The sequence below is a fragment of the Euphorbia lathyris genome, chromosome 3 (genome assembly GCF_963576675.1).
Source record: "Euphorbia lathyris chromosome 3, ddEupLath1.1, whole genome shotgun sequence".
Taxonomy (NCBI): Eukaryota; Viridiplantae; Streptophyta; class Magnoliopsida; order Malpighiales; family Euphorbiaceae; genus Euphorbia; species Euphorbia lathyris.
Genome location: NC_088912.1, coordinates 27,945,107 through 27,969,669, shown reverse-complemented (window position 1 = coordinate 27,969,669; position 24,563 = coordinate 27,945,107). Strand labels below are relative to the sequence as shown.

Here is a 24,563-nt window from a genome sequence, read left to right as displayed (position 1 = left end):
TGCTCCGCCAATCTCCCACTTATTGTTTGCCGACGATGCTTTCTTGTTCTTCAAAGCCAACATTGAGGAAAGCAGGGAGGTAAAAAAGATCTTGAAACAATATGAGGAAGTCTCAGGTCAGGCCGTCAACTTCACCAAGTCTGGTTTACTCTGTAGTAGTAATGTAAATAACTTACTTGCTGATGGTATATCTTCGATTCTGGGAGTGTGGCAGCCCCTCAACACTGGGCGGTACCTGGGGCTTCCATCTTTAGTGGGGAGGAAGAAAAAAGAGATATTCGCTCAACTGAAGGATAAGCTCTGGAAGAAATTACAAAACTGGCGTGGAAAGCCCCTATCTAAAGCGGGAAAGACGACATTAATCAGGGCAGCAGGCCAGGCCATCCCACTTTACTACATGAGCGTCTTCCTCATGTCTGTCTCGACTGCTGAAGAGCTTCAAAGAATGCTGAACTCTTTCTGGTGGGGAAACAAGAAAGATGGAGCCAGAGGAATCAATTGGATGTCCTGGGAAAAGTTATGTGTATCCAGGGATGGTGGCGGACTTGGATTTCGTGACTTAACTGCCTTCAACTTGGCTCTTTTGGGAAAACAAGGGTGGCGCCTTCAGTCATCACCGGATTCTCTTGTCAGTAAGGTTTACAAAGCTAAATATTATCCGAATGGGGATTTTTTAAACGCTAGGTTGGGATACTCACCTAGCTTTATTTGGCGGAGTATCTGGAGTTCCCAAATGCTGCTGAAGAGGGGGGTCAGATGGAAAATTGGCGATGGCCAGAAAATAAATGTGTGGAAAGACCCTTGGTTGAGAGATGAGTATTGCCAGATGATTACTACACTAGCGCCGGAGGGATTAGATGATCTAAAAGTTAGTGACCTGTTCATATTTAATTCCTTGGATTGGGATATGGAGCTACTTCAGGAACTGTTCTCTGAACAGGATATTGCAGCTATCTGTCGATCAACTGTGCGAACTAGGGGAAGAAGAGATGAGTTGATTTGGCACGGAACAAAGGATGGTGTATATTCAGTCAAAAGTGCATACATGATTGCTACTAATATCATTACAAGTGACGAAGAGTTGAGAGTCGATGGATTATGGGATCAAATCTGGGCCGCGACTGTTCCTTATAAAATACGGTACTTCTGCTGGCGTCTGGTGAGAGACTGCATCCCTAATAGAGTCAAGATCAGAAGCAGATGGGTCAATATTGAAGATGGTTGTGTGTTCTGCTCGCTGGATACCGAGGACAACTGGCATTTGTTTTGGTTATGTCATAATGCGCAGACGCTATGGATGTCGGCAGGACTGTACGAAGCAGTAGCAGTGGCTGCGGATTCTGCAGCAAATTTCAATGATTTATTTTTTGGTTTCTGCAGGTCTGAGACTGCAGATAAAATCGAACGCTTCATGACTTTGCTGTGGTGCTGGTGGAAGGCTAGGAACGAATTACTTTGGAGTAACAAACACACACCAACTGATCTGCTAATTGACAACGGCGTTAGATACACAGCGGAATGGAAAGAAGCACAATTGAGAAGAAAGATGTCCTCAGCACAATCAACGCCCACCAAGTGCGATACAAGCTGGCATAGACCTGATACAAACCAGATATCATGCTGCTCGGACTTCAGTACTTTCATGATACTTGGCTGCTCCGGAAGCGCTGCTGCACTCAGAAACTCAATGGGGACCTTAATATCAGCTAGAACTGACACCACAGATGGGTTACTGGAAGCAAGAGAGGGGGAAGCATGGGTGTTAATTCAGGCTATTAGTTGGGTTTGTAGTTTGGGTCTGCCGAATGTTGTCTTTGAAACTGACTCACTATTAACGGTTCAAGCAATTAAATCTACCAAGGCGGATTTCTCAGAATTCGGCGATCTCATCGCTTAGTGCAGAACTCTTCTCTCAACAAACATCGGATTCTCGGTCCGTTTTATCAGAAGGCAAGCAAATAGCTTAGCTCACGCTTTTGTAAGGGCGGCTTCACATCATGCTAGGCCTACTATCTTTGATTCTATTCCGAACTTTATTTCTCCTTCTGTATTAAACTTTTGTCGATTACTTCATCAGTAATATAATCTCATTTCAAAAAAAAAATAATTAATTGCACAATTTTATGTGATGTGGCATGAAATTATTGGCCTCATTTGTGGAGCGTAGAATAAAATGCCTCTTTAATCTATTGATGCGCACTTTTTAGTATATGGTAATAGTAACACTATGCATAGATCATCAATCATAGTATATTAAAATAGAAATCCAAGTATCGATTCACAAGGAGAAATATACGTTGATGTACTATATTTGTTGAGATTTAAAAGAGAAAAATAACTAAAAAAGACTTGATGATAGTTTTGATTGTTGAAAACTTATTTATGTAAAAAGTGGTAAAAAAACATAATCTAATAGCACAAATCTAATGGTAGAATAAACCGATATGATAAAGGCATTTGGAATAGGAACACACATAGGGCCGAGTAATATATGATCTAATGGGTATTTCATTTGCGCACAAGCAAAACATGTCTTCCTTCCACATTTATATGGTCAAGGAAATTAGTCACAACACTAGAACCATATCTTTATGCATTCGATAACATTCCATTAAGCACAATGTATATAAGTTCATAATCTCTTATCAAACTTACCATCTATCTAGCATGGTAGGTCAATATCTCTATCCAACCTTATGTTAAACAACCTAGATTATCATTTTGTAACAATCAATAAGCATGCAATATTAATGGCCGATTAACACAGAATTAATGGGCAACCTAAAAATATTATACAGATAAATACCCAATTGAACATAAACTTTACTCAACTCTGCCTTTGATGTCTATTCCATGTATATGGACCTACTCACTCTTCATGATAGTCAAACTATGAAGAACGAGTAGATCACATAAGCTCATAGTAATAAGGAGCTTAAAAGCTCCAACAAAACGATAATGGTGAAACTGGAAATAAATTGTAACTTAATCGTTTTCGATGGAGATGGAGTAAAGACTATATGGCCTAAAGAATCTCCTCGAAATGAAATACCTTTGCTGTTAAGCAAAAGTTAATATTGTACCAAAATATAACCAATAGCAGTCGGATGTTTGATGTTAAAACCAAATTTGTTAAATAGGTGGCAACCCTACAAGGTGCCACCTCGCCTATTCCACATTCATTATGTCCATTTATCCCCTCCTTCGCATAACTGTCTCCGTACACCTTCCATTTCTGCTCAAAAGTGTCTCATTTTATTCAAACTGCTTTTAATTGTTATTGAGCCTACACAAATAGATTTAACACAATATGTAACACCCTAGTCCAATACTATGTAGATATTGTCCGCTCTGGCCCAAATCCAACACATTGGGCCTCACGGCTTTAAAACGCGTCTGCATGTATTGGATTCACATCTTACTAATAAACCCCAATCACTCCCTCTCCATTTCCGATGTGGGATTCAGTTCATTCCTGCCCCCATCGCTATCCCTTAGGGCCGCTCCTTGCTCAGACCTTCTACCCCGGCGCCACCCACTCTGGACCGGGTCGTTACAAGCCCACCAGCTTCCGCCTGGTTCGTCCCCAAACCACACATCGTACGTGGAGAGTCGACTCTGATAGCAATTGTAACACCCTGGTCCAATACTATGTAGATATTGTCCGCTCTGGCCCAAATCCAACACATTGGGCCTCACGGCTTTAAAACGCGTTTGCATGTATTGGATTCACATCTTACTAATAAACCCCTATCACTCCCTCTCCATTTCCGATGTGGGATTCAGTTCATTCCTGCCCCTATCGCCATCCCTTAGGGCCACTCCTTACTCATACCTTCTACCCCGACGTCACCCACTCCGGACCGGGTCGTTACACAATAAGTCCATTTATCTTTGCACGATAGTTATGGATTATGTGATTGTACCGCCTATTTCGACACTATTTTTAGCACATGTTGACTTACATCAAAATCCTTCATATTTGAGAAATGCTTGCCCTCAAGTATTGAAGTTACTATATCAAAATCATTTAAAGGGAAACAGAATCATTAATTCACACAATGTTTTATACGCACTCCTTAAATAGTCAGAAATTTATGCCATGCTACATAAATGAATATTTCAATTTTCAGAAAACTAGCACGGATTATTAAAATTTCAAAGATTTCTTACTTCCTCGATCTCCCAAAGTTTTCACATAAAATTGATTTATTGAAACAGACTCTCAATCAACCTATTCGCACGGATGTTCCTTATTCACTCTAATGGTTCACTTAGTGCTTTTGAGGTTAATGTTTTTTTTATCACTCATCAACCAAAGCTAAACTGCATGTGCCATAAGCTTGTAGAAGTGTCTAAAATATAATGTTCATCCAAGTTTTCCAATCAATCAAGAGGTCTTTCTTCACGATTGTAACGAGCTTAGGGTGTAGGTATGGAATGGAAGATGTTTAGAGTTTACAAGCACTACTAGCAGAGTATTATTAATCTATTTAACAGACATTTTACACAATATAGCTAGAATAAAATTTGAAAATTAGGGGCACAGTCTTTAGTGCATAATAATACTAAATAACAGATTTATTTCTCAGTATAAGTTAATAATGGTTCTAGCTTCTTAGTTATAATAGAATTTCTTAAATAATTTTAATTCTAACACTTAATTAGATAGAAATTTATCTTTCAATATAATTAGAATTCTCAATTGTCTAATAATTCTATTAGATAAAATCCGAATTTATAATTTATAATCCATAAAGAGGGAAAAAGTATTTCCTAAAAAATCTAAAAGAAACAGTAAAAGGTTAAAAAGTATATAACTAAAATTACCCTATCATTTCTTGCAACTTGTCAACAAGTCAATAAAAACAAAAAGAAAATAGCATCTTTGAAATTGGTGGAACCATTTTGATTTGATTCAACCTATTAAATTGACAACTCAATTAGCAATTGGTCTCCTCTACTTCCTTTTTTTATTAGAACACTAACATTTGTTTATTTTTCAGAATTATATTTGATTCAAAATAATTTAGGAGATGAAAGTATAAAATTAACCTTATATTTAGGAATTATAAATTTATATTTTACATATTAACTGCAAATCTAATAGAAACACCTTCTCGTTTAATTTGGTTTTATTGACATCCACGTGAAACCAAAAATTAATTCTAACTTTCTATGATGTTATATGTGGAGTTTAAATTTGTGGATCTCCAATAAAATAGGACTAAATTTATATCGGATGGCTGAGTTTATATCTTAGATAATATAGACGTGAAACCAACCTAGTAAAAAAATTGATTTCTATTGGATTTGTTGTTAATATGATATAAAATGCTTTATCTATAAAACAATTAGTGTTAACATTGCACTATTTTATATACGGAATCTAAATTTATTATTTCTCAATAACAATGAATAAGTTACAAAATTAGTTCTATGGTTATTGCGGAAAAGTGAATTTAGCCGTAACATACAAAACAATGTAATGTGAAGACTAACCTTTATCAAACGGTGCAATTTCAAACTTTATTAATAAAATATGAGTTTTTATTTTATTAACAGAAGATGTGCAATGTCCGACCTTATTAGATGGCTAAAACGCTAGATATTAGAGGGTGACAAGAACATGGAAAAAAAACTCTTTGTTTCGTTAATGAAACTAATATGGGATTTTAAATTACATTGTTCTATATGTGGATACCAAATCCGTTCTTCCAAAGTAATCATATACTTAAATTCGCATTGGAAGAAGACGAATTTAACATCTACATACAAAACAATGTTTCCTAGATCTTATGTTTATTAGATTGTGTAATTTCAAATCTCATTAACGGAAAAGTACAATTTCAAACCGTATTTAGTGGTTGTAACAATAAAAGTTGGATGATAGGTGGAATATAAAATTTCACACTAATAAAAAAAAATCTTATCTTTCTTAATAAAAATTAAAATGGTAAATATTTTCTATTAAATTTAAAGTGAAAGCTAAATTTATAGCATATTTCAAATAAGCTAAATTTAAAACCTGAGGGAAAAAGGAGTATCCATTGGTTTGATTGGGCTAAATTATGTCGACCAAAGGATGTTGGAGGCATGGGCTTCAAAGATCTGCACATGTTTAACTTGACATTGTTAGGAAATCAGGGTTGGAAGCTAGTGAGTGAGCCAAATACTTTAGTAAGTAAAGTTTTCAAAGCTAAATATTTTCCAAAAGAAGACTTACTTTTCTCCAAATTAAGCAATAATCCTAGTATGGTTTGGAGAAGTATCTGGAATGGTTTGTGGTTATTGAAAAAGGGACTAAGATGGAGAGTGGGAGATGGTAAGACTATTAGAGTCTGGAAGGATGGATGGGTGCCCAAACTAGATGATTTCTGCATAAATTCATTTTTGGTCCCTGGGATGCAAGATATGAGAGTTGCCGACCTGTTACTTGAAAATGGTAGGGGATGGGATCTGGATAGGCTTCATGGGTGTTTAAATGAAGCAGAAGTGAGTGCTATTGGTGATATCATCCTACCTTTTGATGTTAGAGAAGACACTAGGGTGTGGCATTGGTCGAAAGATGGTTTCTATACCGTGAGGTCGGGGTACACGGAAGGGATGAAGGGGGAGGAAGAAGAAGTGGGTAATGAGGGCTGGAGAGGTTTGTGGAGGTTGGATGTCCCCCCTAAGCTTAAATTGTTTATCTGGCGTGTTTGCTCAGACTGCTTACCCACTCGAGCTAGATTGGCTCAAAGACGTGTTCCCATCACGACTGAATGCCCTGTGTGTGTGGAGCAGGACGAAACGGCTAACCATTTATTTGTTGATTGCAGCTTTGCAGGTGATTTATGGAGGATAGCCGGCTTATCGACCCCTCAACTTGGTGGACAAACTGTTGCAGATTGGCTATTGCGTGAATTGTGCATGCCAGGGGGGGAGTTTGGCCATAGGCAAACTCAACCCTAGTGGCAAGCTGTGTGGCGTATGGAGCTTACCAACGTACGCGGATGGGAGGACCCGAGTTGGTATAAGAAACACTATAGGGGGACAGGGACTACCCTGGCGTATGGATCTCCGCCGCCCCCGGGGTCAGTAATCGGTACTGGCCTAAGTGATCCGCCCTAGTCTACTAGAGACTAGGAGAGTCGGGCATACGTCCTTCGGGAAGGAAGGCGGATGTCTCCGTAGGGTGGAACCCTACGGACATTATGGGGGCCGGTGAGTGCCCCATAGTGCGAGCTCATTCTAGGGCGAGGCTCGCCCCACAGAGAGACCCTTCCGGGACGGAATACCGACAGAGGCATTGACGGGACCCTTCGGTAGGAGTTGGCTGGCCGAGACTTGGGGAAGTCGAGGCGCCACACGGGGCTTAGGCCGGGCCTAGGATTACCCCCGTGACATTTGGTATCAGAGCCAGAACTAAGCAAAGGCCTTGCGAAGTATGTGGTAGTTTCTCAAACTGAGCAAGACCTTTGCGAGGTGGGCAAGTAAGCTCTAACTAAAAGAGTTCTCCCTGAAGAGAGTGTGCCAGCTTTAACTAAGCGAGTTCTTCGTAGTATAAACCAACAGTGCTTCAACTAAACGAGTTCTTCGTGGTGTGAGCCAACGTTGCTTTAACTAATCGAGTTCATCGTGGTGTGAGCGAACATATCTTTAACTAAGCGAGACCTTGGAGATGCGGGCTTGCGATACTAAAGATCCTAAATTTCCCCAAAGAATTGACGGGTGGAAATCTATGATGCTTTTCGGATTGATGAAAGCCTATGGTTTACCAGGGCTAGCGTGGTGAGATATTACCCAGTGTGTGGGAATGCGGAAATAACAAAAGGGAACTAAGTTCACTAACGCATGTGAATGCTAGAAAGTGAATGCATACTCCCCTACGGTAGTAGGCGATGGGATTGCGGGGGATTCAATCCCTTTAATGGGGGGAGAATGTGTAATGGATATTAGGAATTCGGAACTCATGTGAAGTAGCATGGGGATGATCTAGCGAATAGATGGTTATCATGGCCAAATTATTGAGGCGTAATTTGTGCGTGAATCATTCTGATTCGGTTAGACATTACTTTTCCTCTTCCATGAGTCGAGAAAACTCAGGTGGGATTTGAAGGATCGGGGGAAGGACATGAATGGATTGTTGAATTCCGTTGTGTGTGCCTTCTCAAGAATAAAGGAAAACTCATTATAGAGTTGTCTTCGGACTACATGGACACTGTCCATCATACGGAAATAGACCCTTATGCGGAAACTGTGGGCAACAATAGATATATTGGCCCAAGTCTATCGTGGCAAAGGATAGACATCGGATGTAATTGGGATTATCGGGTGAGAACAACCCAGTGAAATGGTTCACTGGCCATAGAAGGCCTTGCGAAGATGAAATGACGGAAGATTCATTTGACCATAGAAGGTCGTGGGAAAAAAAAAATATACATATATATCTTTTGCGAAATTATCATCTGACCCATAGATGGTCACGAGATGAAATTGAGTAAAGATTATGGTTGCAAGTCCATACAAAAAAAAAAAAAACAAACAAACAAAAAAAAAAGGAAAAGAAAAGAAAGAGACATGGAAAAGAGATCACTCGAGTATACAAATCCGGCAGAGGCCGAGACCATACCAAAAAAAAAAAAAAAATCCGGCAGGGGCCGAGGCCTTGAGGGCTAATATACATACGGCAGAGGCCGAAGCCTTGAGGGCTAATCTACATCCGGCAGGGGCCGAGGCCTTGAGGGCTAATATACATACGGCAGAGGCCGAAGCCTTGAGGGCTAATTTTCATCCGGCAGGGGCCGAGGCCATGAAGGCTAAATATAAATCCGGCAGGGGCCGAGGCCATGAAGGCTAAATACAAGTCCGGCAGGGACCGAGGCCATGAAGGCTAAATACAACTCCGGCAGGGGCCGAGGCCACAAAGGCTGATATTGAAGATAAATAGCTCTAATACTATGAATGTATCGAGGGGATGCCTGAGATAATTCATAGGTTTTATCCTTGCTTGTAATGAGCTCTGTGACACCCAAAACAAACTCATGTACAAGAAGGACATGTTTTCTATGCAGGTACTCCAAAAAGCTTGAGAAAAGTGAGGAGTTTCGACTGTCAAAGGAGTGAGGGGGATTCCATTAAAAGAAATGGAGCATTCAAAAACACCCAAAAAGCGATGGCAAACTCGAAGCGGCTTAAAGCCTACCCAAGCAAACACAAAACGAATTAAATGGTGGCATAAGCAAAAGGGAAATGGCAGCTGGCAAATCAGCAAGCAATGGTTCTAGCAAATGGTAGACATGTCCGTTCCAAGAAGGGACATCCCACTAGCGAGCTAGAACATGCACCAACAAGGAAGTCCTAGTGGGACTCATGAAGGCAAAGATTGATGTGCAAAAAGGGGCACGTTTTTGCAGAGCCCCAACAAACTTGGAGGACATGTGAAATCTCAACACCAAACAGGATAAGTGTCGAACAGGACGTGTTCCATGCAGAACGTAGTTTCGTGCAGAATATAGTTCTTATGCAAAATCTAGTTTTGGTGCAAAATGTACCTCATGCAGGTCATACTTTGTACTTGAAATGTGTTTTGTGCAGGTACCGGCACCCCAACAAGCTTGAGAAAGTGCGGAGCCTCAAGAGGAAAATGAGGGTGGTTTGGTGTGTTGAAAACCCTAACAAGCGTGACGAAGGCGAGCAGTCTCAACAACAGACATAATATGTTCTAGACAAGACATGTTTCCTATAGAACGCAGTATCTTGCAGAACATGGTTTTGGTGTGGAATATATCCCATACATGGCATATTTTTGTACCATATATGTTTTATGCAGGTATTTGAGCTATATGAAGCTCGAGTCAGGCGAGCGCATTAAGCAAACGAGTCTAACGACTGACAAGTAACAAATAAAGGGTTTTAGCAGACTGTGGACATGTCCAACAAAATAAGAGGCATTCCACTAGTGAGCTGAAACGTAAGACATCCAGGAGATCCTATCAGATCCTATGAAAGCAATGATCGGTAAAAGTTCGAGTTCAACCAGAGAATTGACGGAGGCCAGTTGTAAGACCATCGATGGAAAAACTCCAGAGTTATAATTCTGAGTTTCACCATCGACTTTGAACTCATCTCGAGGGAGAAGGCGAAACAACCCAACAATGGTGACAATAGAGGCAGAAGTCCAATTGAAAAGGAGGCAGGAAACGAAGCAGGGTCTGAACCGTCAGCAAACAAGTCCAAACTTGCCGCATGTCTCCTCCTCGGCTATAAATGATAATGAGAGGATGTCGGCTACATAGTTGGTACATCATAAGGGGAGCCACAGATGATTCCTCAGCAATCACGGCAGCTGAAAGCATAGAGGATTTTAATAGTAACATGAAGAGGAAATCCCCTTCTAGAGTAGACTCAAACCCCAGGACTAACAAATGGAGCAGACCATGGAATGGGGGAGATGACCAAAACTATTCCTCATCCGGAAGTGAAAGGCGACCGTGGAACGCCAACAACTCTGAGCGTCGACCCTACCTAGGGAACTACTCAGAAAGAAGAAACCTTCCTCCAAGAACAACAAGTCCCTACACACAGAGATCATCTCTGGCTTCACGACTTGCGACACGAGAAGAATAGAGTGTCGAAAAGGGGAAAGGAACGCGAACCTTCAGAACCCTCAGTAATGGGATCGCTTCAATTCATGGGAGCCCTGGCAAAACAAATAAAAGAGACAGGAGATAGTTCAGAGAAGGGACTCTTGTATGTAGAGATGGTAATAAATGGAGAGAACACGAGAGCCTTGACCGACACTGAAGCCTCCCGCTTAGGACTCCATGTGGTAAGGGGGATATAAATGATGAAGGCGGTGAACTCAGCTGCTCAGTCGATTACTGGAACGGCCCAACATGTACCTTGCAAATTGGGACCCTGGACGGGCATGATAGGGTTCCCAATAGCACGTATGGATGACTTTGATGTCGTGTTGGGGCTGGATTTTCGAAAACAGAGTTTTTGCAGTACCCATGGCATCAGCAAGTTGCCTTTTGTTTTCGAACCAGGATCAGTGCATCATACTTGTAACGATGAGCTCAATTCGAGCGAAGTATATCTCAGCGATACAATTCAAGAAGGGTATAAAGAGGGGGGGGGGAGTGACCTGTCATCCTGAACAGTCACTCGGTTGTTGGTAGTCTACCATCTCTAGTAATTGCCCCCCTACTACTACGAGATGGGACCCTTGGTGTAACATTGTTACTTATCTATGAATAACATCATCTGTGTATTGTTCTTTCTTGAGTGTTCTGTATGTTACCCATATGTGTGTATGATTGAGATATTTGCCCTTATGTTGGTATCGTATGTACGCTATTATATTCACTATATGTGGTTCCTATCTAACCCTTGCATGTGATCTTTACAGCTAGAGTGATCTAGTTCCATTGGCCGGCTTACCATCAATATCACCCCTTTGGTAAATCAAGTATTTGAATACTTGCAAAATCGTGTAAGAGTTCTTATCCCTCTATTATGAATAATGATGGTAATATTATTGTCTTCATATTTTGCTTCCGTTGCGAATGTGGGTAGGCTTAACAAAAAAGTGTTCGGCTACCAACATTCACATTTTCATATTACGAAACTGTGGTTTCCTTATAGTCCGTTTTGCAAGGTAAATTCTTTCCAAAGACAGGAAATAGGTCAACAATTGCAAGATGAACATGTTGAAATCGAAGCAAGGATTAGCGACTTCTTTCTTGGCTCATCGACATCGATGGTTTTCGAAGACGTTCCAAAATCTCCTCGATCAACAGAGACGTTGATCCTCTAAGTGGGAGAGAGTTCAAGTGATGCAAACCCTCCTTATGGTATATTGACCCTCTAAGTGGGGGAGAGTTCAAGTAGGCCCTATGCAAATCCTCCCTATGGTGTATCATAGGAGATTAAGGTATACTATGGTATATTACGGAAGAGTTAGAATACTTAGAGGAAGACCCTCTAGTATATGATGAGATGTATATAATAAGATGTGGTGAAAGAGTATGGGAACTCGGGAGGAGACACTTGGAACAGTAAAAAGACTTAAAGGGTGATCCGGGGAGCAACAGTATCAGAGGATGTTCCGTGGAGGAAGAGTACTCAAATGGAAACACTAGCGGATGTGAAAAGAATTTGTCAAAAACTTCACAACCCTTTGAAAAGTACTTCTGCTAGCGCCAACGAAGAAAGCTTATAATTGCAGCGCAAGAAAAGATCTTCAGTCAAAGATGTTCAAGTCGCAGGCTACAGAAATAGCAAAGTAATGGTCGGAGTGGAAACCATCTCTAGTGACAAGTGAACAATGTGAAAACTCAAGTAAAGGATGGTTGAAGTTCAAGCCGTCCTTAGAGAAAAGCGAGCAGTGTAGAGACTCAAGTAAAGTTCAAAGGCAAGCGGAGATCAGTGGAAGAAGGCCGACAGCTTAGCGAAACATTAGTGACACTCAAGCCAAAAGGGGAAGCTTTCGTCAGAAGAGGCAAACCCGATCAACAGGGACGTTGATCCTCTAAGTGGGGGAGAATGTAAGGGGGGGAGTTTGGCCATAGGCAAACTCAACCCTAGTGGCAAGCTGTGTGGCGTATGGAGCTTACCAACGTACGCGGATGGGAGGACCCGAGTTGGTATAAGAAACACTATAGGGGGACAGGGACTACCCTGGCGTATGGATCTCCGCCGCCCCCGGGGTCAGTAATCGGTACTGGCCTAAGTGATCCGCCCTAGTCTACTAGAGACTAGGAGAGTCGGGCATACGTCCTTCGGGAAGGAAGGCGGATGTCTCCGTAGGGTGGAACCCTATGGACATTATGGGGGCCGGTGAGTGCCCCATAGTGCGAGCTCATTCTAGGGCGAGGCTCGCCCCACAGAGAGACCCTTCCGGGACGGAATACCGACAGAGGCATTGACGGGACCCTTCGGTAGGAGTTGGCTGGCCGAGACTTGGGGAAGTCGAGGCGCCACACGGGGCTTAGGCCGGGCCTAGGATTACCCCCGTGACATCAAGACAGGCTCATCCGGACGTGTTGTGCTTTAAAGACTATTTGGGAACACCGGAACCGGGTATTATGGCATATGGAATGGTGGCCTGTGGACACCAGTTGGCGACTAGGAATCGAAGAGTACCGCGAGTGGAGGGCATTTCAGCGTGGAACCGGCGCCAGTCCCACGATTGGACAGCGACATCATGGCATGGTACATTCTGACCCGTCAACAACAGATCAACGTCGTCGGCAGCCGGATTCAGCAGGTCCATCACGTCTAATCCCGCAGGTATTAACCAGACTCTCCTTTCCTGTTTCTATTCCCTCTCCGAAATGGAAGCCCCCAACGTTAGGTTCAATTAAATGTAATGTTGACGGGGCATTGTTCATGGAGGAGAGGTGTTGTGGGATGGGAGCAGTGGTCAGGGATGCAATGGGAGCAGTGGTCAAGGATGCAATGGGAGCATTTTTATTCTGTAGCAGTAGCTGTGTCACAGGTTCCAGGGAGCCTCGAGTGGTCGAGGCATTAGCATTAAGAACTAGTATACTTTGGTTGATGGCTTTGCATTACACACATGTTGAATTTGAGTCAGATGCGAAAGTAGTTGTGGATGCAATTCTGTCAAGCAAAAGAGACATCTCGGAGTTTGGATCTCTTATTCATGATTGTCGATTTATTCTAGGATCCAATCCCAATTTTAATTTGTCACTTATTCCTCGTTTAGCGAATATGGCTGCTCATTTGGTAGCTAGGCAGGCCTATTCCAATGTTAGCGATTTTGTATCTTCCGAAGTATCGGAATGGTTGTTAAACACTGTTATTGAGGATGCGAATCCTATTGTTATATGAGATTTCCGATTTTTGGGTAAAAAAAAAAAAAAAAAAAAGTTAAATTTGTCCATTATTCCATAGTGTAATAAATATATAATCCTATTTAATTAAAGAAATGCAAAAATGGAGTAGCCAAGTGTAGCATCTACAACCAGTAGCTTCAACCACAACCACAAAAATGGTGAGGAGCCCACAGAGGTTAGCTGTAATGTCTTCATTTCTTAGTTTTGATTCAGAAAAAATCTCAAGCTTATCTTCACACTCCTCACTTTCTTCATTCTCCACCAATCTCTCCTCCTCTTGTCCTTCCACATTAATCACTACATTTTCCCTATATTTCACTCAATTTCTTCTACTTTCTTTCCTTTTCTCTCTTGTTTTTCTTAATACTTGGTCCTAAATCACTCTCCTCTAGATTTTTCTTCTGGGATTTTTTCTATTTTTCATGATTTTTTGAAAAAGTTGAATCTCATTATACCTTAATTGCAAAGTTTTGATCTTTTTCTATTGATAAAAGTTGGATTTGATAAAGGAAGATGAAGATTCAGTGTGATGTGTGTGAAAGAGCTCCAGCAACTGTGATTTGTTGTGCAGATGAAGCAGCACTTTGTGCAAAATGTGATATAGAAGTTCATGCTGCTAACAAACTTGCTAGCAAACACCAAAGGCTTCTTCTTCAGTCTCTTTCTAACAAGTTGCCTCCTTGTGATATATGTCAAGTATGTTCTTTTCTCTCACTTTCTGCTTCTTTTTTCAGTTCAAATATACCCTATTCACTTATCTGTTCTGAGATTTGCAGGTTCCAATTGTTTGTTTTGTTGAGTTAGGGTTGAAATTCAGTAAGATTTGAAATTTCAGATTTTTATTTTTGGTATTTTATGCTCATACTTTAAAGGGTTGAAATTTGGATGCTTTTAGTGATAAACACCTTTTGTAAATGCAGAAACCCTCATACCACTATCTGTTAGTTAGATTGGTGAAATATTTAACAGGTTTCCTTATATATGCCCTAATTTCTGTGTAATTTAGACCAGATGTGATTGATTGCTGTAGGCTAGGGTCCAAAGTGGTTGGTGATTTTTTGAGTATCTCCCTGAAAGTGTTTTGAAATCTGATATGTGAGAATTGTATGAAATTTGATTGTTCCTTGTTCTCATATTTGATGACAGGAAAAACCAGCATTCATATTCTGTGTAGAAGATAGAGCTCTATTTTGCCAAGACTGTGATGAGCCAATACATTCAGCTGGTAGCCTCTCTGCAAATCACCAGCGGCTTCTGGCCACCGGAATCCGGGTGGCTTTAGGTTCTAGTTGCACCAAAGAAACTAACAAGACCTTTCTAGAGCCACCAAATCGAAGTGAACAACAACAAACTTCTTCTGCAAAATTGCCTGTGCAGCAATCATCAAATGTCAGTTCTCCTTGGCCTGACTTGCTAGAATTTTCAGATTTTGAACAATCGACAGACAAGGTGAGGATCTTTCTCTTTTATTGGTTCCATATTTGAGTTATAGATGATGATTCTTTGTATCTGTTACTTATTTTGTTGATAAACTGAAATTGTCCTGGTAACCGGTTTTCCTAGAATTGAAAACTATCTGAAATGTAACGACCCGGTCCTAAGGGGGTAGTGTCGGAGTGGAAGGCCTGGGAAAGGAGCGGCCTTAAAGAATGACTATGGGGCAGAAATGAAATGGATCTCACATTGGAAATGGAGAGAGAATTGCTAGGTTATATTAGTAACATAAATTCCAATACATGTAGACTTATTTAAAACTGTAAAGCGGACGATATCTACATGTCATTGGGATACACTTTACTAATACAGCCTTGTCACTCTCTCTACAACTCTGGTGTGGGATCTCGTTACCATTCTTTAGAGCCGCTTCTTGCTTAGTCATTCCACCCGAAACCACCTTCTCAATACAGAATGTTGTCATCTCAATAGCATACTTGGTTATTAGTATTTCTCTAAAAGATGTAGAATTTGGTAAGTTGTTAACAACATTATCAGGAAAAAGAAATTATTAGCTGATTGTTGTGGCTCTAGTTACTCATAATATGAGAAGAGACCTGTTATTTATCTCAGGTTTAAGTATTCCATATCGGCTAGTATTAGAGCCAGAGAGCCGTATATATATGTGAGACATTCTTCTCCGTTGAGGGTTCTTTTTCATTTATATATATATTAGGCAATTCTCTCATTTGAGGTACTTTTGGAGTGATGTTAGGCACAAGTTCATCAATATTACATGAGAGCCACTTAGTCGAATGTTGATAAAGTTTTATCCACTCGGTTTTTCTTAGTAAGGTTTTTAATAAGTCAGTATCCTAATTGTAAGGAATATGGACATCTAACTGGTGTGTGTGCGTTCGTTTTTAAAACTGATCGGGTTCATTGCACCCGATTCACATTAGAATTTCTTCATTCATAGCTAATTGGAAACATTGTTGGTTGATTCTTTCAGCAAAAGGAACATCTTGAACTAGGAGAATTCCAATGGCTAGCAGATATGGGACTGTTCAATGAGGAAGTTCCACAAGAGGCATTAGCTGCAGCAGAAGTTCCTCAACTATATATGCCACCAGCAGTTAATGTCAGCTCATATAAACCAAACAAGTTCAACATGTCTAATAGTAATAAGAAGGCAAGGATTGAGATTTCAGATGAAGATGATGAGTTCTTCACTGTGCCTGATCTTGGTTGAATTGAACTCTGTTTTTATCAATATAATGGATTTTACAAATGCATTTCAGAAGAAACACTGAGGTTAAATTAGCATAGAAATTTGCTTGTTTAACAATATTATTTTATATTTTGGTTCTTGAATGTAAGATCTGAAATCATTGTAGTGATGATTGTGGCAATGGCTGTTTCAATACTTATATTTTCATGCATATGCTCTATAATTTAAAATCAAATTGTATAGACTTGTTTAAGAATCTATTATGGAACTTAATTTGTTGTCAAATTAGTATGCGGATGTAATGTAAATTTATGAATAACTTGGTCCGGTGCTGAGGATTTATTTGGATGAAGTGTTATTGATATAAATTATGCATATGGAATAGGCAAAATCTGTAAATTATGGTAGAGGTGATGAAAATGATATTTCAGGCAATTTTAATTTTGAATTTTTCAATTAAGAGATAAGTTGTCTGTTTAAAAAAAGAATGTGATTATTTAGTGACATAAAGCTCCATAAAATAACGATTTGGGAAATAAATGATCATTTGAAAAATAAAAACCATACACAACCTTATTCCTTGAATTTTTCCATTTCAAAATCGTCAACAGCCATTTTAAAATTGTTTACTTTCATATAATATAAGACCTAAAGGTGAGGAGAAATGAATGTGATTTACCTATTTGTTGTTATTAGTCGTTTATTATTGCTAATACAATAGATGGTAAATTTTAGCTAAGTGTTCTTTCGAAATGATTATCATGAGTTATTTCCGGTCCTAACCAAACACTTGAGACGAATATTGAAGTAAAACAACAAAAAGAAGCTATAAAAAGCATCAAATCGGCACTTGGTGCATGCAAATAAACACAGAACAATTGACTTGATCCAAATCCTGATTTTGGATGAAAATATTCTACAAGGAAATCTTCCAGAAATTAGGCATCGTCCGAGGGAAACCCTATCTAAAAACATAGCAACTCTTTCTAATACCTGAAAAATGTTACATCTTTCAAAAACACCTCAAGGTTAAGGCTCCAGAATGTGAAAATATAATACCTGGAAAAATATCAACTAAAGCACAAATATTTTCTATAGAAACTTGGAAGCTCTACACAATAATGTTTCTTACTACACATGAACTAATTTCAGTTTAGAAAAGCCAATTGATCGTAATGTTCCCAAGCCATGTGAACAGCGGGAACTGAGCCAAAGCGATGAATAGTAAGAGATAATGATGCTTGCTTGAATCATAACTCCTCACCTCTGCAAATAGAACTCTCTTCATCGTCTTCACCAAGAAAATTCCCATGCATAGGCACGCCCACGGCATCAAAAAGTAGTAAGAGTAGTTGAATAAGATCTTTCCGAGAACAGCTATACACATCCCTATGAAAGTATAACCAGCGTATGCGACGATGTCTAGCAAAGGCGCCTCTCCACTACCCAATGAAAGCAGAGTTAATTTGAGCAGTGCAACTTGCATAAACCACCCAAGTAGTCCCTTCGCAAACAACCAATTGAGCGCTTCTGGGCTAAATCTGCATCAAACAAACAGTGGATGATGAAAGGGAAAATGCTAATCAAGTACCCAATAAAACTGGGACGAGAGAAAAGAACCCAAAAAATAAAACTTGAAAAAAATGCAAAACTAGTATTATAGAATACAATTGAACATTAAAACAGGAAACAAATCTTTGACATACTGCACAAAGCCTCACAAGAATCTTGCAGCAGAGGTTATAATAAAATCTCTCAAAATGCAAACACTTTTTTTTTTTTTGGCCTTCCCGTCCAATTTAAAGTTTCTTTGAGCTGATTTATGCAGCACAGACATGCATATGCAAAACTGGATAATGACAAAAACACCATTATCAATGCATCTAAAAGATCTTCTACGAGCTCACTTAAGATTATAGATGAAACCTTAATGCCTAAATGTACTGATTTTATTAAAGCCCTGTATGCATTGGAAGTGCTCATGTGGTCTTCTAGACCAGCGCCCACATCAAACCAAAACAGTTACCAAAGCAAGAAGCGCAACAGTAAATATTTAGCAAACACTGCCACTGTCCTGTAGCTATTTGAGATTTGTTTGAGATTGCAAGAAGAAAATCTAAGAACAATAAGTATGAGAGGACAAGAAGAAAAAGGTTATAGAGACAAGTTGTTTACACAAAAAATCTAAAACGAGTGATCAAGCTTTAGCTTTCATGTGAAATTTAAGACAAAGATAAATGGATCATGTCATATATAATACACCTACTTTCCATTAAGTCCCAATGTCAATCCTGCGAGTACAACATATGTGCCAAATGCCATGAACGGAATGTACAAATCTGGAGCATTGATATCATAAAGCGGGGGTTTGTAGGAAAGCCTGCCACCTACAGGTTCAGTTATTCGTGTCCAGTGCCCCTTCAGGAATGAATAATAAGAGCAAAAATCAATTAAACGAATAAATTCCATGAGAAACAGAAGAAGTCACGGCAGCAACTCTTACCCTGTGCAAGAATGGGAATAAAACAACCTTCAATTTGTTTCTCACGTATTGGTCATTCACTTGGAAATAGTACTGGGGATCAGAGAAGTACCTAGTTATCTGTTCATTAAGTATGAAAATATCAATTAGAGCCACAGACCTTAAAATATTAAAGAGGAAACTATTGCATGTCCAGAAACTAGAAGTATTGCTGTCATTTCAATCATTTAAAGACACTAACACAAAATCTTCAGAATATCCAATGGAAATAAAATCCAATGCCTTTCAAAAAAATTCAAACATGAAATGGTTACACTAATTTAAGACAGTATATGAATCAATTGATCTTAACAAGCATGTACAATTATCATATTAACCTTTTAAAAGCCTTCAGTTAGTAACTTTCATTAATACCACTTTTTATTCACCTAGCTGACAACTATTGGTTTGCAATGTTAAGACAAACACGATAACCAAATCCTCCTAAAACCTAATTCCCATATCTATTAAAAACATCATGTCCAGACAAATAAAGATCACAGCTGTGTGCTGTCAAGCTCCAGGACATCAATTTGTAGTTTAATCCATGCCCCCCAACCATACCCCTAGAAAAAGCCTATTCAAAGCATGCTAGGGAGAGATGAGCAGAAGATGTTAACATCATAAGTCTTTTCAAAGTTTACAACAACCTAAGACATCAAATTTTCAAGTGCCAATGACAGGTAGCGTGCATATGCTTGTGATGGTACTGCGTGGATATAATATATAAACTTTGAGAACTAACTATATACTCTAACTTAAAGTCAAAGGACTCAGCTTCTATACACTTTAAGTTAGTGTCAGAAAATTCAGCTTACAACAAAGCTTAAATAAAATGGCATATCCAATCATATCCTTGGAATGCTACTTACATTGCTTTGTACATATTCAGCGCTAGTTCCAATAAATTTCTCTCCATAGCCAGCAATTCCACCTCTAATAATTCCTGAACCAGCCCCATAGAATGCATTCCCGAATGGATTAGGCTGAGAATTTGCAGGAGGCCTTGGCGCCCCAGGCTGGGGTCCCACATTGTTATACATTCCTATCATAGGAGAAAGAAAAGGCAGGAACAAATCAAAACAGGTTCATACAGACAGGAATTAGCACCATGTATCTCCCACTTCAATCAAATGAATCGGATTACAGATGCTGATTCAGCATATAAATTTTTTACTGATCAAAACTCAAATTAATAAAAGAAGGTTCAAACTGAAATGAGAATGAACGTACTAGACATTGTTAAAGAAAATGAAAAGGCTTATACATCCTTGAATCAAAACAATGAAATTGAAATCTACAAGATTTCCATATAATTTAAGCATCTATTAGAACTTCAACAATCTAAGGGTGGAACTTTCAAATTTCTCCTCAACATGGAAAAACTTTAATGCCACATTACTCCATACTGCTATTTGTGCCACAGAAACAATTAGTTACAACATGATCCATGCAAGCAACTTCCCCAATATCTCAAGGAAACACAAAGCAACATAATTTCTCCCTAACTCAAAAAGACAATCAAAATCCCTACAAAAAAGAAACATATGTAATTGTACAGCAACCCATCTCCTACAGAAAGTCAAAACAAATAACAATAAGCATGTGCAACAAAATTTGGTGCTCTACGTCTGCAATTGCAACTAGAAAAATTGTATGGACTCCCTCCTCAAGATCCTCAAACAACCAACAGATATAAGATAGATAGGCATGATCATCCAACTATTCAAAACCTGTCCCATGAATAAAATTCTATCAAGGATTACACATTATAAATCACAGAATTTCAGTATAAAAAGGAAGCCAGATAGCAATAGATAACCAAAACTGTCAAATTACACAGGAAACTAACAAATAAAATCTAACCACCAGTTACTTCAAAAGAAAACCCTTCCTGAAGATTGATCCATATCTAGCAAGTTATTCAAGAACATATAACTACTTTTGTATGAAAAGTTTCCGAACCCTAGCAAATAAACAGGATCCAAAATCTCAAGAATTATGGTATAGAATCAACTTCATTTCAAATTTACAAACTTCCACCGAGAACCTAGGAATCCAAATCTTCACAAAAAAAAAAAAAAATTGCAACTATTGGACTAAACACAAATTCATAACCCTATCTCAATTTAACCAATCTACACGTAAATTGCAATACATAGAGACATAGTTTGAGAGAAATGGATCTAAAATAATAACCTGGTTGCATATGTACGAGTCTGCGGATTTCCGGCAACTAGATCTGAGTTCCGGCGAGACTCCCGGAGATGAGTGTGTAGCAGGACAAAAGTGAGTGAACCGACGGTGGGAAGAAGAAGATGGAAATTAAAGAAAGAAAGAAAAGAGAGGTCTGTAAGAAAAATACTTTATACTTTTGGCACGTGATGTTCACATGCCTACGCGTAGTTCATTAAAAAAAAAAAAAAAAGTCTTGCATCACTTCACCAATCAGAAATTAAAGAGTAAAGATGAACAGCCTAAGTCCAAATAAGAAAAATCCCTAAATTGCAAATAATTTAAAGGGAAAATTATAAAATTTGGACATTTATATTTTTAACTCACTTACTTTTTAACTCATCTACTCAACATACTACATATCTAGACTATGTTTATGTGACTTTCTTAAAATACCCTCACCCTTTTATTTTCACCCTTCTCTTTTTTACGCAAACAGTTGCTTTCTCAGACTTTTGATCTTCCCCTCTTCCTTTAAATTTTGCGAAATCTGCACTATTTCTCCACATTACCATGTATTTCTCTTCTTTCTCTCTTCATCTCTTGATTCTTCATCTTCCTAATCTTAGAAAACGAAGTCATGGTTCTTCATCTTCCTATTCATGCTCGTTTATTAGTTTCTTTCTTCTTGTGACCATAAAAAAATGGTTATTCTACGTTATTTTTATCGTTTTTCCCAGTTTATCGTATTGTTATTGTCGATTTTAATGGTGAAAGGCGCGAAAAATACAAGTATCTACTGTTTTCTCTGCGTTTTTCCAGAAAATCACTTCACGTAGTCTGGTTTCGCGAAGATCTACGATGAGAAAGAGCCTGAAACGTGACGATATAATTTGCGAATCGATGATTTCGTGAAGTCGGCGAGTAGAAAAGTTCATGATTTTTCACTCACAGACTTCGCGAAATCATCGATTCGCGAAGTAGATCGTCACGTTTCAAACCTCGCGAAATCATCGATTCGCGAAGTAAAATCATCCTTTTCCATGCACATTTATATTCGCATGCTTCGCGGATCCTCATTTCGCGAAGCTAGATCGTCTTTTTTTCTGCTTAGCACGATTAAATTTTTCTAAAGGTGCTTGAATACATAACATCCCTTTCTGGAAGGCGGCGTACTGGGGTGTCTGAGAGACATCCATCCCAAAAGGTCTGGACTTCCATTTCAAGATTGGTCAGATTCACTTTAAAATGATTTGTTATGAGTTATTGTGGCAATCTTATTATGCATCATGTGATACGTCCATCCCAAAAGGTCTGGATTTCCATTTCTCATTCCAAAAGGTCTGGACTTCCAATAGGGAGAAATTTCCATCTAGATTCGTCACGTTCGCTTTAAAATGATTTGTTGGGAGTTTATTGTGGCAATCTTGTTGTAAATTTTGATGATGTTATGATGTTGGAATCCCTTATTGTTGTGCCTTTTTGTTGTTATATACCACTTCGTAAAAACTCGTTCGTACTTCGCATATTGAGAAATCTGTGAATTGAAATCATCTAATAACCCAAACATTATCTTCGCATAAGGTGAAATCTGCGAAATCAGACGAGATGGAGACAAACGCGACGTAAAATTATAAACATATTAAGGGTATTTTGGGAAAGTCACACAAACATAGTCTAGATATGTAATAGGTTGAGTAAATGGGTTAAAAATGTAAGTGGGTATTCCATTTGACCCAATTTTATAATTTTTTTCTAATTTAAAAAACAGCTAATATCTATCCGCTATCCACGAATATCTAACAATAGAAGTGTTACTTCTCGGTCCTGACAAATGATGTCGAGTTGAAAAGCATGAATGACGTACTACCTTAAAGAATGATGATGAGATCATGAATACATTGAATCCCACATCGTAAATGGAGATAGAGTTAATGGAATATATATTAGTAAAGTGTGTTCATAGTTAATACATATAAATGTAATTTAAAATCATGAGATCCAAGAAATAAGATTTCAATTAAAATTGACAATACCTATCTAATATTGGCCCATGTTGTTAAAATTGGTATCAGAGTAGATTTTCCATATACGATGTATGATTCAGAGACGAGTTAGATGGAAGGTGGTGGACCTATAACGATTTGATCAGAAGTGAGTGACGTCGAGGTAGATGGCACGTGCAAGGAGCAGTTCTAAAGAATACTGATGGTAACAGGAACGGATTGAATCCCATATAAGGTTATTGGTATATAAAAGTTTGCAAATGAGGCGGAGTGGAGATGTCGATTGCTTCTCTTTCCATGTCCTCGTCCATTTCCATGTCCTCGTCCATGTCCCTATTTCTATGGGAATCCTCATTCTCAGTTTCTCAAATTTTAATTATTGTTTTATTTAGTAAATTTTAAATTTTTTTATAAGAGTAAATTTTAAAATTTTGATGTATAATATGATTTGATAAATATAATATATAAAATATTAGTAAGTGGGAGAGAGGTTCCTAATATACTAATATTTCATAAATAATAGATCAATAAAAATAAATAAAAATTATAAAAATTATACAAATAAACATTTAAAGATCTATATAGGCTATATGGGGAATCGGGGATGGGATACCGGTGGGATGGGCATGAGAAAGTGGGAGAGAGGTTCCTAATCTATATTATACTTTAAATATAGTCAATTAAGTCCCTAATTTATCAAATAATCAACAATTAGCTTATTTCCCCTAATATGATAACCTAACACCGTTAACTTTCTCCGACTTCTTTAAATATTAACGGGGTGTTTATTAGAGGGGATAAAGATACGAGGATAAGAATAAAAAAACTGAGACAAGTTATCCCATGTTTGTTTTAGAGATAGATTAGGGAAATAAGGGCTCGTTTGGTTCGCGGAATAGAGGGGGAATAGAATAGCCTATTCCTAAAGAATAGCTATTCCCACCTTTGGTTGATTTTTTTTTATGGAATAGCTATTCCATGGAATCTCTATTCCTTGATTTCATGGAATAGTTATTCTTCGATTTAGGTTAGAAATAGCCTATTCCTAATATTATATTTTTGTAATTTACAAAATTATCCTCCATTAAATCCTCAATCTTCTCTCTAATCACTTTTCCAAATCTTATAAATTTTGGTCAATCCATAATTTATATCATATAAAACGTGAAAAATGGAAAAATGACGAAAACGTTAAAAAATGTAAAAATACGAAAAATATGAAACACGAAAAATGTGAAAATGTTACAAACATGAGAATATGCAAAAAATAAAATACACGAAAAACATGAAAACGTGAACAAATGCGAAAAACACGAAGACGCAAAAAAAAAGCAAACACACGAAAAACACAA

At 38.5% G+C, this 24,563-nt stretch overlaps 2 protein-coding genes across 3 annotated transcripts; one reads left to right on the top strand and one right to left on the bottom strand.

The window, feature by feature from the left end:
• Positions 1-14,038: 14,038 nt before the first annotated feature.
• Positions 14,039-16,716, top strand: LOC136223709 (B-box zinc finger protein 24-like). Its single transcript, XM_066011841.1, has 3 exons — positions 14,039-14,540; positions 14,991-15,293; positions 16,291-16,716. The coding sequence occupies exons 1-3, from the start codon at positions 14,358-14,360 to the stop codon at positions 16,528-16,530; spliced, it is 726 nt and encodes a 241-aa protein (XP_065867913.1). The 5' UTR covers positions 14,039-14,357; the 3' UTR covers positions 16,531-16,716.
• A 651-nt stretch (positions 16,717-17,367) lies between these two features.
• On the bottom strand, positions 17,368-21,384 carry LOC136223754 (uncharacterized). Of its 2 annotated transcripts, XM_066011906.1 has the most exons (6): positions 21,230-21,358; positions 20,660-20,763; positions 19,903-20,075; positions 19,013-19,111; positions 18,776-18,927; positions 17,368-18,050 (listed from the first exon to the last, which is right to left on the bottom strand). In XM_066011906.1, the coding sequence occupies exons 3-6, from the start codon at positions 20,071-20,073 to the stop codon at positions 17,663-17,665; spliced, it is 810 nt and encodes a 269-aa protein (XP_065867978.1). In that variant the 5' UTR covers positions 20,074-20,075; positions 20,660-20,763; positions 21,230-21,358; the 3' UTR covers positions 17,368-17,662. The 2 variants fall into 2 exon arrangements, with proteins under 2 accessions (XP_065867978.1, XP_065867977.1); XM_066011905.1 differs by lacking the exon at positions 20,660-20,763 and having other exon boundaries at positions 21,230-21,384.
• Positions 21,385-24,563: the final 3,179 nt, after the last annotated feature.

What these genes read in the sequence shown, in the direction of transcription:
- LOC136223709 (XM_066011841.1), top strand. Translation starts at nt 14,358, where the DNA reads ATGAAGATTCAGTGTGATGTGTGTGAAAGAGCTCCAGCAACTGTGATT. An exon ending in CTCCTTGTGATATATGTCAA is followed by an intron (nt 14,541 to 14,990) that starts GTATGTTCTTTT and finishes ATTTGATGACAG; the next exon opens with GAAAAACCAGCATTCATATT. An exon ending in TTGAACAATCGACAGACAAG is followed by an intron (nt 15,294 to 16,290) that starts GTGAGGATCTTT and finishes TGATTCTTTCAG; the next exon opens with CAAAAGGAACATCTTGAACT.
- LOC136223754 (XM_066011905.1), bottom strand. An exon ending in CTGAATATGTACAAAGCAAT is followed by an intron (nt 19,112 to 19,902) that starts GTAAGTAGCATT and finishes CTTAATGAACAG; the next exon opens with ATAACTAGGTACTTCTCTGA. An exon ending in ACATTGGGACTTAATGGAAA is followed by an intron (nt 18,051 to 18,775) that starts GTAGGTGTATTA and finishes TGTTTGATGCAG; the next exon opens with ATTTAGCCCAGAAGCGCTCA.